At 46.0% G+C, this 13,657-nt stretch overlaps 1 protein-coding gene across 2 annotated transcripts; it reads left to right on the forward strand.

Annotated features, from left to right (window-relative positions):
* The first annotated feature begins 239 nt into the window (after positions 1–239).
* cnot10 (CCR4-NOT transcription complex, subunit 10) lies at positions 240–12,778 on the forward strand. 2 transcript variants are annotated; one of them, XM_062539620.1, is made up of 19 exons: positions 240–426; positions 1,054–1,145; positions 1,446–1,607; positions 1,701–1,851; positions 2,065–2,201; positions 3,779–3,862; positions 3,999–4,082; positions 4,529–4,646; positions 4,758–4,907; positions 6,034–6,236; positions 6,641–6,762; positions 7,082–7,237; positions 7,624–7,704; positions 9,391–9,504; positions 10,272–10,402; positions 11,163–11,198; positions 11,558–11,685; positions 11,874–11,949; positions 12,252–12,778. In XM_062539620.1, the coding sequence occupies exons 1-19, from the start codon at positions 408–410 to the stop codon at positions 12,416–12,418; spliced, it is 2,211 nt and encodes a 736-aa protein (XP_062395604.1). In that variant the 5' UTR covers positions 240–407; the 3' UTR covers positions 12,419–12,778. The 2 variants fall into 2 exon arrangements, with proteins under 2 accessions (XP_062395604.1, XP_062395605.1); XM_062539621.1 differs by having other exon boundaries at positions 1,102–1,145.
* Positions 12,779–13,657: the final 879 nt, after the last annotated feature.

Below are 13,657 nucleotides of genomic sequence, written 5' to 3' on the forward strand. Positions count from 1 at the left end.
TGTTTTTAAACCCATTCTGATTATGTTAGCTGAAGACCTGTACTAGCAAACACATCTTTACAAAACAAAACAAAAATCAAGAGTTAACATGAATTTGATCACCTTGCTCCTCTAGGCTGTTACTTGCATGTTTAGGTCTAGCCATAGACACTAGCTCGTATTGCAGTTCCTCTCCATGACAGCAGGCGTTAGCATATTTCTTTGCTATGCGAACGCCAGCTGTTAGTGTTTGCAGTGAGTGTCATTCTGGGTAATATTCATGGCGGAACTCTGAGGAAGGCATTAGCCAACCCAACCGGCTAAATCGTAGTGGTGTATGATTAATTCGTAAAGCTAAATTGTTAATTTAGGTTCTCATCACTATTTTTTGTACTTTGAAGTGTGTGACACCAAATCAAATAGTAGGCATGGCAGAAAGCAACGCAGGTGAGTATATAGCTGGCTTACATTTCTGGTTGGCTAACTTAGCTAGCAGCTAGATGGAAACATTGCAGTCTTGCATGATTAGCTGGCTAGCAGGCGTGTAGCTGGCCACAGTCATTGCTTTAACAGTTTTCTTTATTTTGGAATGTGATGTCAGTTTTAGCGGAATATTTCACCACTCTGACCACACAGTATTTAGTTATCAGACTGCAGAACTTAACGTTTAACGTTACCTCAATGGCTGACGCATTAGCTTGTCGGCTAACGTTACCTTGATAGCTAGAGAAGGACTGTGCCCTCAATTTAGCAATTTAAAAAGTCATCAGCTATAAACATTCTGCTTAATAGATATCTGTGCCGATCACTATGTAGCTGGTCGGGTAGGACAGCAAGTGATCTTGTGACATGTTGATGTGGGAATTGTGCCGAGGGAATTGATTGTACCTTGCGTCATGTACCTAGTTTTGGGTTAACGTTATGTTGGCTGGCTAGACTGATGTGCGATGTGTAGTGGTATTTTGCTGCCGAGCTAGTTAAGGTAACTTTTTGTTTGATAGACACGCCCACCTACACCTAGTCTCACAGTTTATCTATTCTTATTTGTTTATTTATTATTTATTTTCATTTCAGAGCAGAACACTGACACAAAACATGACGTTTCCTCTCCTGGTATTTCAGATCAAGAAAAAGAAATGGCTTCAAATGCTCACGAAGCATTCACGGTACTGAAATACAAAGGCCCAGATGTTGACTGCTAAGTGTAACTTGAGTAAACTTGAAAATCAGAACTACTTTGGCCAGAATGTTAAATATTAGTTTTATCATATATTAGTCTCCCTGCCAGTTGTTTTCTCAGTAAATGTACCAATGCCTCCTGAGAAATTCTCTGACTCTTTTGTAATGGAGAGTATGCTCGTTCAATGAAATTGAACACACATGTCTCCAATATGTATATTCCAAATTACTTTTGTGACGAAATTGCAGGCTGTTTCTGGTTAAAAGACTGCTTGCTTGTTTGCTAGGGTGCGAAATATGACGAGTGCCTGATGCACCTTGAAAGTCTTCAGGATCTGAACAAGGAAGACTATAAGATCTCGATGAATAAGGCCATAGCAGAGTTCTATAAAAGTGGTCAAACCACAACCGGAACCTTGAAGCAGACGTTGATGACACTGAAAAGTCAGGTATAAAGCATTGTGTTCCATGTATCTTCAGAAATAGATAGGGAAACATCATGAAAAGTCTTGTAATAGTTGTTTTCTATTTCCTTATGGAAGGTTCACACAGCTGTGGAAGATATTGATGGTTTAGATGATGTGGAGAACAGCATACTGTACTACAATCAAGCTATCATCCACTACCACATGAGGCAGTACTCTGAAGCTATTGCAATTGGAGAAAAACTCTACCAATTTCTGGAACCCTTTGGTATGATTCAAGTTTATTCACATGATTACTTGTAAAATGGGATTGCTGGTGTCTTAAGTGTATGTTGTGTACCTTGTGTATATTTAAAGCAAAATGTGTAATCTGTGTTGTTCCTTCTTGCTGTGTTCCAGCATAACAGATTTCCCAGTGTAGTGATGCAATACAGTATGATAGTTTGGCATGTTGGCTTGATGATGTCCTTTGTCCTAGAAGAGAAGTTTGCTCAGGCCGTGTGCTTCCTGCTGGTGGACTTGTACCTGCTCACCTTCCAGCCGGAGAAAGCCCTTCACTTGATCGCCGTGCTGGAGAAGCTCACAGTCCAGGGCAACAACAAGAATGGCAAAGGAGAGGTGGGACATTTTCTGTTACCAAGTCTTGTGATTCATCTTCTACATAGCATGTGACGAGGTCAAGAGTTTCAGTTGAACACTACAACGCTCCACAACCACACCACAACATTCAACACTGTGAAAAAAAATGTGTGTAGTCCTATTAGCAAAAGTGCTTTGAGTAATCATGTATTCTTGTGGTAATGTACTGGTGAGTTATTATAGTTGTCCTAAGAGAACTATCTAAAATGAGTGGGTAGTGCTGTAATAAGCCAAAGCAAGGTCTGTGTGGTTTGCATTGTGTGTAGGGATACAAAAAAATGGAATGTCGAGCCATTCCCTATGTACGTTGTTAAGGCATCCCTCTCCCCTTGTTCAGAAGAATAAGCTAGTAAGCTAAGCTAGTTGGCTATTATTCAACATCAGTGACTTTTCCTGATTGTTTTTACATTAATTATTTGCATGAATCAAGCAATTCAATTTGTGTGTGCCACAGCTGTGGTTGAGGTATTGTTCTGCATCAAAGCTATCCTGGTAGAAAGGAAAAGGCACCCAAAAGTATGCCCCACACTATAGGAACATGTTTGATAGTGCATTTGGCCAAATGTTGATACTTTTCTGGTGAAAAGGTGAGCAGAGTATTGATAGTTTACACCATGGCTATAAGCAAAACAAATCATATAATAAATCACCATGTGTGTTTTTGTTCAACTGTGATCAGCTAGCCAGGAGTAGGAGTGCTATATTGCACACTCTAAAAGAATAATCTTTCCCTGCACTCCCATCCAAAACATTCCATTAGCTGCAGGGGTAGAGAACAAGAGAAAGCTACAGACTTAATTAAAATTCAATGTGTTGATGGTAAAACAAATAGCTGGGCTGGTGCATGCATTAAAAGGGTTCATTTGACTTTGTTTCTGTAATCACAATCATTCTTTATCCTGTGGTAAAAATTGTGAAAATGTTCCAAGATCCAGAAAACCATCTTTGCCTATAGCTATCCAACAGCTGTCTGAGCTGTCTGTGCTATCTTCCATGACATTGTATGTGTTCACTAACCATTAGCCTATGTGTTCCATGCCCTCTACTTGTGCTAAAGTGTTGTAAGGTGTGTAATCTGTGCTCTGTGCATTTCTTGTGTGCCACCCTCAGACTCAGGGTGCCTGTTCTGTGCTCACACACCCTACAGGTGGCATGTTGTCCCACATGCAAGTTCTACATTCACAGGGATGCGGTAACAGAGGCAGCAGACCAGATACAGAATAGGAGCAGAGAGATTACGACAGGACAGGTCACTGAGGCAGACCACAGCAAACTCAGCACAGGGCAGATCACTCACTCACTCACTCACCTACTCACTGCTGTGCTAGTTTTTCAATCACAAACCACGTGGATCCAGTTTATGTAGCAAGAACACAGTGCAGCACTTAGACTCTGATTGAGTTCTTCTCTCCACTCATTTATTCCATGATTAAGAAGTGAATTTGAATGTTCAGTTAACAATTGGAGTTTGTCCTCTTAATGGTTTTGAATTGCAATGGGCTTGATTGAAATCGTTTGAAGTGTGAAGCTCTTCCATCTTCTACGTTTTGTTTCAGAATGCAAGCACAGGTAAAGACAGCGCCACTCAGAAAGCCGAGTTCACCGCTATGATTGAGGCAGCCAAATCAAAGATGCATCAGGTGAGGTCCACTTTACTCAGTACTCAAACCTCTGTCAGTCACTGAAACATCTGACGCTCAAATCTGCAGCTCTAACAAAGCTCCCAGAATGTTCAATGAACAGTTTTCTGATGGACACTTGTCTTTCCTCCTGCAGTATAAAGTACGAGCCTATATTCAAATGAAGTCCCTCAAGGCCTGTAAGAGGGAAATCAAGTCTGTCATGAACACAGCAGGCAACGTGAGTACTCTTAAATGACTTCTCTTCCTCTGAGCTTCATAACCTTTGTGAGTTTCCTCTCTTGACTTAAAGAGCCTGTATGTAAGCCACAGAGATCTGTTTGGGAAATATGTTGTATAGGTTTAACCTATTCCAGCGTCCATGCTACATCCAGGTCCATGCTGCCACAGGGATACAGGTTCAAATCCAACCCATGGTCGTCTCTATCCCACTTGCTTCCTGTCTCAAGTCCTATCTCAATAACTGCAGTCATTGGACCTGCCCACAGCATTTGAGAGCAGAATATACCAGTCATTTGTTTCATGATTGTGACCCCTAATTTAATATATTTAGAAATGTTTTCAACAAAACTAACTTAAGTAATTGAAGTGAAATTAACATGGTAAAAGGTCAGCCTTGCCATGTTCTCGGCCTAACTAGCTGCTGCATTTTCTCTTGACCTACAGTCTGCCCCCTCCTTGTTCTTGAAAAGCAACTTTGAATATCTAAGAGGAAACTACCGGAAAGCCATCAAGCTCCTTAATTCCTCGAATATTGCAGAGCACCCTGGTCCCCTGAAAACAGGTATTCATTCAGTGTTGCTCTCACGAATGCTGAATCCGACTGTGTTTTGACGTGTGCTGACGCTGAGTGTCTTTTGCGTCTTTTGAGTGACCGGTCTCCATTGTCCCTCAGGAGAGTGTGTGCGTTGCATGTTCTGGAACAACCTGGGCTGCATTCACTTTGCTATGGGGAAGCACAATCTGGGCATCTTCTACTTCAAGAAGGCCCTGCAGGAGAACGACCACACCTGCGCCCAGCTGGGGGATGGCAGCAATGGACAGAGTGAGTGGCCCGCACATCTGTAAAGGGGAACACACAGCCTACTGAGCTATGAGTTATGACTTCTTTTGTAAAGGATATGTGTGTGTGTGATTTTGTGTAACTGAGATGGCTGTGTTTGGGCTGTTTGCAAGCATCTTATGTGACGTCTCGCTTTGACAGGTGTGTTGCAGCGTTGCTTCATGAAATGGTGTCAACGGCAATGTTGTGTTTTGGACATGGTCAAGGTTTTGCTGTGATATAGCAGTGCTTCAGTAAGCATCACTGCATTGTGTGCGTCTTTGCTATGCTGTGTTTTCTTGGCTCAAGGTCTGGAAATGTATCTATCTCCTAGTCTGAAATGTTTTGTCACTACCAATGTGCACCACATTATGGTGCAATTATGGAAGGTCCTTCAAGGCAGTAGTTATCAGTCAGCTGTGCACTAAGCTTAATGTACCTCTTAGGTATGTGTCTGAATTGAGCTTCAAACTGCTTTGTCCATTTGCGATGAGAGGAATTGCTAAACGGGACTATTCGATCGATACTATTGTGATATTTAGGCTACGATACAATGTCATTGCAATTCTTAACATATTGCAATACAGCAAGCATTACAGAAAGACCGTTCAACTCACTTCAAATGTCACATTCTGTGAACAACATTATCTTCTATATTTTCACTGAAGTGCAAAACCTTAATGGGAGGGAAGTGAAGAACTTTGTCATGACCTGGCATGTAAAGGTCCTTACTATTAGTTTTTTGTTGAAAGCCGAAATACACCCACACTTCTAATGTTTAAGAAGATGGAGTGTTATGTATAACGGGGTTGTGATTGTGAAGCCATTTTCTATTTGAAATTGCCATTGAATACACACAAAATGCCCCAACAATCACCACCTGTAATGTTATCAGAATAAACCTTGAGTAAACACGACTTCAATAAAAGTGAGGTAGATAATTCAATTATATAATTAAATATTGCGATACTTTGAGCTACTGTATCAATATGCATGCACAAATGATCACAAACGGAATCGTTTTTTTCCCCCACCACTGTAATGCAGACTGCACAAAGGACTAGAAGGGATGGTGAATAGTAAACAGGAACTGACTTGCACCCTGTGTTCTCCTCTCTCCTCTCTGCAGGTAAGAAGTTCACAGGCATCCCCATGTGTGCCCTGCTAGCCAACAAGCGCCACGAGCTGCTCTACAACTGTGGCATCCAGCTGCTGCACCTGGGCCGGCCGCTGGCCGCCTTCGAGTGCCTGATGGAGGCGGTGCAAGTGTACCATGCCAACCCGCGCCTCTGGCTGCGCCTGGCAGAGTGCTGCATCGCTGCCAACAAAGGGGTACGGCCATGACATACGCATCCTCCGACTAGAACGGCACGTTAGCAGTTCGGTGAAAAAAAGATTAGAATGCGCATGGAAGAAAAGTGCACAGCAAATCAATGCTGTGTAGTGTCTGTGGTGAATGAGAGTCTTCTTGTCAAAGTCTAGTCTAGAAAGACTGAGCGCTACATGCAAATGATTGCCTGTGTTATATGAAAGATACATATGTGCCCACAGGTTAGGTTGAAATAACGGAAACACAACTTTGTCTCTGGCCTTTCTAAATCCGCCACAGTGGCGCGCAGTGTTCCATTTCAGATTCCAGTGTCCTACTCTGGCCCAGTCCATGGCCCACCTCTGCACCCAGAAAGGCTGCATTGTGACTGCACTGTAATGCTATCCCTCCTGTGTGCTGTTCTCAGAGCTCTGAACAGGAGAACAAGGGCCTGCCCAGCAAGAAGGGGATTGTCCAGTCCATCGTGGGCCAGGGCTACCACCGCAAGATTGTGCTGGCCTCCCAGTCCACACAGAACACAGTTTACAGGTTGGTAAAGTGAGCCCTTCCATCTGACCCACCTGACTGTGGATGCTTTGAAATTGTAGTGGGCTGTTCTCTCAGTGTCTGCTAGTTCCATCATTGACCAGCAGATGGCGTCAGCTTATCTTAAACGTGAGCTTGTATTACCAATTTGGAATTGGTGCTTTAAACCATCCTGTGTGTGTGTTTATTTGTGCGTGTGTGTGGATGTGTATTTGTGTGTGTGTGTGTGTGTACGTGCTTTTGTCTAATTCTGTGTGTTTATGTGCATTGGTGCATGTGTGTGTGTGTGTGTGTGTGTGTGTGTGTGTGCGTGCGCATTCAGTGAGGGTCAGTCAGCAGCCATCCCTGTGGCCAGTATGGAGTTTGCAGCCATCTGTCTACGCAACGCTCTCCTGCTGCTGCCAGAGACCCAGCTGCCCGAGGCCAGAGAGCAGCAGCCCAGCACAGAGAGCAGCGCCGAGGGCACCGATGCAGCAAGGTACACACACACACACACACACACACACTAATAGCAGCCGTAAGGGCACCGATGCAGCAAGGTACACACACACACACGCACACACACACACACACACACACACTAAGAGCAGCCGTAAGAGCACTGATGCAGCAAGGCACACACACACACACACACACACAGCTGTAAGAGCAGAGAGCCACTGAGACCCACACAGGACCGATTGTAGGAGTCACCCAACGAGACACACACCCATATACTACTAGCAATAGCTCTCATTTGACAATGTGCAAGGAAAGAACACACACACACACACACACACACACATTTCCATTTATTTGACTCTTTTGACTGGTTTGCATGCTATTTCACTTGATATCTTGAGAATTCTCTGTGTTGTTGTGCAGTGGGAAGGGCCCGGACGGAGAGAAGTTCATCCCTGCGGCCCCGTCCTCGCCTCTGAGGAAACAGGAGGTGGAGAACCTGAGGTAGGAGCTCAAGTGTGCCGCCCGCTGCATATTTAACCATGTTGACGCACTCCCGCTTGTCCACGCTCACACTCTACAACACCAGGCGTGAGTGTGTGAGTGTGTACGAGTGCGAGTGTGCATTTTTAGCCCTCTGTCTCACCTGCCCTCTCCACTGCTAGGCTGGTAAACAGACACGGAGCCTTCGAGTTACTCATATGCTCAGTGTCAGCCTCAGCCACTCAGTGATAGTCCCGAGGAGATGCCTGGCCTGTGCATGGTGCTAGTGCTGCCAGTGGAACCCTGGGCACATTCACTCTCACGCTACGTTCCCACAGCCTGAATCAGAGTAGACATCATTAAATATGGAGACTCTTGATTTATGGCAAGACATGTGTGTGTTGACGTAATCGTTCCCCCGAAAGGCGACGCATATTCATTAAATCGGCTATGATTTTATCATAGCAACACATAATTGGGTTACAAGCTCAAATGATCCCCTATAGCTGTTGTACAACTTATTTTTCTAATATTCTTTCACCTCCATTTTTCCACTGTGTAAGTTGGCCACTGGCCTAGTGGAATTGGGAAGAACATTCAGGAGCCCAAGTCTGCAGTATTGTGTGTGTTGTTCAAGTTGTGCTGTGCAGCTTGCTGGTCTTCACTACTTTGCATGTGAGCATCTAGCAAGCGTGAGCTCAGACACTTCCTAATGTAACTATTAAACGGATTCACCTCCTCTAAAAGCTCTGACCCTCCTCTGGTGGGTGCACACACAGCCTCCGCTCAGCTCCCTGTAGCCCGGCTTGTTCCTGTCACCTACCTCCTTCTGTTTTTCGTCTGCAGCTGATTAGAAAAAGGCCTCTCCCCCTTTTCCCCTTTCTGTCTCTCCCCCCCCTCTCTCTCTTCCTCTCTCTCCCTCTCTCTCTCCCCTCTTTCATATGTGAACAACAGCAGGCTGACCTTGTGGTGACACCCTCCAGCGCTCCATACCTTGACAAGTTTATGAGCGCGCCAGCCACTTTCTCCAGTTTCTCTTCCCAGAAATCTCTCCCTGCATCACTCCTATTTCAACCAGCCCAGCCAGCCACACTCCAAAAGCTGCCAGCTAGCATTCGCAAATGTCTCCTAGTCTCTCTCTCTCTCTCTCTCTCTCTCTCTCTCTCTCTCTCTCTCTCTCTCTCTCTCTCTCTCTCTCTCTCTCTCTCTCTCTCTCTCTCTTCTCTAATGAGTCCTCTCTGGCCATAAGCACACCTGAGAATGTGAGCAGCTCTGCTCCGTCACTCTGCCGGGGGTGGAGGGGTGTCGGGGTGGGGGGCCCCCCCTGTGGCGTGAGTGCCGGCGGCCGTACGGGAGCGATGTCGGGAAATGGAGGCTGTCACTGGCCAGGCTGCTGAGTCACAGAAAAGCCGACATGTTATTAGCCGCCCGTTCACACACCCTACGAGCCCAGCAGGACTCGTAAAAGCCGGGGGCCTTGCTGGGCTCTTAACATCCTGCCCGTTTGTGCTCCTTCGCTTTGGACGAGGCTCCGTTTTACAGCCTCAGACATCTCTCATATGTTGAATATGTAAGCTGTGCTCAGTTTTGGAAGACCTATCTCACAAGATTAATATTGTGTGTGTGTGTGTGTGTGTGTGTGTGTGTGTGTGTGTGTGTGTGTGTGTGTGTGTGTGTGTGTGTGTGTGTGTGTGTGTGTGTGTGTAGGTGTTCTATCCTAGCGTGCAGTGCTTATGTGGCGTTGGCGTTGGGGGATAACCTGATGGCTCTCAGCCACTCGGAGAAGCTCCTGTATCAGCCCAAGCTGTCTGGCTCCCTAAAGTAAGTCCCCCCTTCTTTTTCCTCTCTGCTCCTACTCTGTGCTTGGATCTCGTTTCCTTCTCCGTCTTCTCTCTCGCTCTCCTCTGTCTCTTCACTGCTCCTCTGTCACACGGCTCTCTTTCATGGAGCTTTTATGAGGAGCCTCGTCTGGACACAGACACCGGCCATGATTCCCGGGCTGCTGCTTTTTCTTTCAAACATTCCGGCTCTTTAGCTGTCGATGGTGATTGATAGGTGGGCGGCACCCTGAGCTGACTGCACCTTTAAATGACCACATGATTGATTGGGTGGCGTCAGTTGCCCAGCCCCCAGCAGCGCTTGTCCTCCACAGATCCAGCCCAGGGCCCCTCCCACATCCACTTCCTCCCTATCTCAACAAAGAGCCAGAGTTCAGCTGCGTAGGCCGCATTGTCCCACCTTTACTCTCTACACATGTGCTGGCACACCACGCTTAGACCCAGGGACTTCAGCACTGGGACAACAGAAAAGGGCCTACAGGGAAGCACACAGCTTTTGCTGCAGTCTTAACACAACGGCCCGGTGCTTGGAGTGACATTGATGTTCACAGTATTGGGTCATGGCGATGTTGTGTTTGTGTCAGTCAGCGCCATGTTGTCAGGTTACGGCTGTGGAACTGTTCAATGATTGAATACTGTGAATACTTAGGGAGGTTCTCTTTCAAAACTGTTTTTATTCTCTATGCCATTTTCATTCTGGAATGTTCCGTGCCATCAGCGTGACTGACCAGTCGTATGTTGTGGCCGCAGGTTTTTAGGGCACCTGTATGCGGCGGAGGCGCTCATCTCGCTGGACCGCATCTCGGACGCCATCGCCCACCTCAACCCGGAGAACGTGACGGACGTCTCCCTAGGAGTGTCCCCCAGCGAGCAGGACCAGGGTGCGTCCACTCCTCACGCTCTCACCTGCGCATGTGTTTACATCGCCATCTCATTCACCCAACATGACACCGCTACACACACATTTACTGTTCACCTCTCCTGACCGCACACACACTCACTCACACACACACACACACTGTGTACTTGCTGAATTTAACCCAATTACACAGTAAGCGCAGGAAGTACACACTGTCACCATGTACTTAATCATTAAGTAAGAGGAGCCCAGGGCCAAGCTATGCTGTAATAGATACAAAGGAACAAGGTGAGCACAGGTGATCTACTGGGTCTACTATAGGAAATCAACCCATTCATCACCAGTTCCATGTAGCGCTTTTCTCCTGTACAGACATGCTATGGAGTGGGTTGAGAAGATTAAGAGTGGGGGCATAGGCACCGATTGGTCTCTGCGCGGCTTTAAGAGTCAGTGTTGCACGTCTCTGAGATGGTTAAGTAAAGCATTAGGGCACATGGACATGGTAATCCCTCAAAGGCTGCAACTCTTACCTTACTCATGTATGGCTTTGGCCACCACGTGACCAACCGCAATGCTCACACACTAGCCTATTTCTTCTGCGGCAAGAAAAGGCTTCGCTGACGTATAGCAAGACAACAAGAGTGCAGTAGGGCTTATTATGAGGGATGTGTAAAATCTATATGAAGGGCTCAAATTTCATTTCCAGCACTAAATAATAAATATTTGACACGTTGTGCAGAGTAACATGAGAAGCATGATGATGTTTGTGTGTGTTCCCACAGGGACTGATAAAGGAGACCTGGAGCCAGTTGAGTCTTGTGAGTACACCATCTTCACAATGGCAGCCTACAAATATATTCAGAGATGAGATTTAGCATTTAGAGGACATTATCAACATGTTTCATAGCAGTTTAAAGCAATGTTGTTTGAGCTGTTTTGTATGGTATGTATGCGGGAACTGTACAGATACTTTATTACATTTATTGGAATTTGATTGTTGTGACATGGCTTCCTAACCATAACTCACACAGTTTCCTCTGTAGTGATGAGCAAATAGAATCCATGGCTCTCAGTCCTATCTCAGAGCCATGCTGCATCGCCTTTGTTGCTCCTATGGAAAGACATGGGCCTCAAGTCTGTTGCAATAAAAAGATTGTGTGTGTGTGTGTGTGTGCAGCAGGGAAGCAGACTCCTCTGTGCTACCCCAGCACTGTAACCTCTGCGCGCGCCATGATGCTCTTCAACCTGGGCAGCGCCTACTGCCTGAGGAGCGAGTACGAGAAGGCCCGCAAGTGCCTGCACCAGGTACACTCCTGCTTCACTCCACACGCCTCGCACATTCTCCCCTCACAGATGTGCCGTTCCCTTCTCAATGGCTCTGTGCCTTGCAAACATAGCTTGATGCTCAGGTGCAGTGGATAGGCTGCAGTGTAAAGTGCGTCCCAGTGGTTAGCGTTTGAGTAGAGACTTGACGCTCTGCTCTGCTTTCCCAGGCTGCCTCCATGGTGAATACAAAGGAGATTCCTCCAGAAGCCATTCTCCTGGGGGTCTACTTGGAGCTACAGAACGGTAGGTCTGAACATGACTACTGTATGCACACATGCTCATATATGGCTTTAGGAAGCAGTACATACACGTACACGTACGCGCGCGCGCACACACACACACACACACACACACACACACACACACACACACACACACACACACACACACACACACACACACACACACACACACACACACACATACACATACACATACACATACACATACACATACACATACACATACACACATACACACACACACAGTATGCCTATACATTTTTCAATCAAACATTGAGGCAATTTTCTGGCAAACTGTTGCAGGCAATACACAGCTGGCCCTCCAGATCATCAAGCGCAATCAGCTCCTACCGTCACTGAAGAGCACATCGTCGCCAGACCTACGCAAGAAGCCGCCTCCTTATCAGCCCGCCGCCCCCTTACAGCCCATCCAGCTGCCCTCCAGTTTCACGCAGGTCCAGCGCAAGTGAGGCTCCTCCGCCCCAGAACGCACAACTTCTCCAACTGACCCCAAAGCCCCCTCTCCCCTCCCCCATGAAGGACCACATCCGACTCCATAAAGAGAACTACAAGCAGCAGCGTCTGTTGCCCTTGAGCAGAATGGCTGGTGGGGGGGCCTTGTATATCTAGTTTGGGTATCAAGGATACGGATTGCCGTTGTGGGAAGGAAAGAGTGGGTGTGTCCCCCCCCCCCCCCCCCCCCCCCACCCCCCCACTGGCAGCCTCCATCAGAACTGGACTGCAGAGCTTTCGCTGGCCATGTTAACCGTTAAACCCTTCTGTCAGGAATTTAGATGGGTCGTATAACAATAAAACATTTACCCCACCTAGTGCGCGTAGAGTCTCAGTTCATTTTACTTGGCCGGTTCTTCTAGCTATTTTCTGTTCATTATGTGAAACCTAACACAGTGCGACCCAATTTGATTGATGGGCAAAGTGCCAATTCTTAAGTCTAGCTAATGCTAATTTAATAGCCACAGAAAATCTGTAACACCATGGGCAAGACCAGTGCAAACATGAGTCAGCTCAATGATTCCATATGCCATATTATGGGCAACTAGTTTTAATATCTTCAAATTAGTAACGGATGGTGTATGGTGTATAATATATATATATATATGTCCTGAAAAATAATCTTAATTGGTATGCTTTATCAACATGGTGGAGTTTAGTGGATTGGTGGTGGTTATTTCTGGTTCAGGTTTCTTCCTAGTGTTGCTTTAAATGGGTTGGTCTGGAGAAAGAAATTTGTGAACCCATTGCAGACATGCACATTCAAATATATAGTCCGTTTTTTTTTTATATATATATAAAAACAAATCTACACACAACTGTATAAGTAAATGTCTTGTTAGTGTATTTGTTTTGTAAACAAAATGAATAAGTTATTTTTTTGACAATCAGTTGTGTGAACATTTTCTCCTGTGAAAACACTACCCTTTGCTTTTACAGGAAGATTTTGTAGTGTTTATTGTCAGGTTTACATAGAGCCTGCAGTGATTCAGATGATCAGTTTGGCCAAAGTCTCCCAACTCAAACAAACGCCGGAGCCTGTTTAGAGCCTCGGCGCAGTGTGGAATGCCGTGGGGTCGGGCGGCCCTGAGCCTTCCCTGGCCAGCTCGCCCATGTGTGGTCCCTCCTCTCTCCCCCTGAGGGTGGTCCTAACACCTTTTCCCAGGCCAGCATCTCTCTTTTCTCATGCTAAATCC

This window comes from Sardina pilchardus, chromosome 6, assembly GCF_963854185.1.
Source record: "Sardina pilchardus chromosome 6, fSarPil1.1, whole genome shotgun sequence".
NCBI lineage: Eukaryota > Metazoa > Chordata > Actinopteri > Clupeiformes > Clupeidae > Sardina > Sardina pilchardus.

Coding starts and splice junctions, on each gene's coding strand:
- cnot10 (XM_062539620.1), top strand. Junction 1,608..1,700: donor TGATGACACTGAAAAGTCAG/GTATAAAGCATT, acceptor TCCTTATGGAAG/GTTCACACAGCTGTGGAAGA. Junction 4,908..6,033: donor GGATGGCAGCAATGGACAGA/GTGAGTGGCCCG, acceptor TCCTCTCTGCAG/GTAAGAAGTTCACAGGCATC.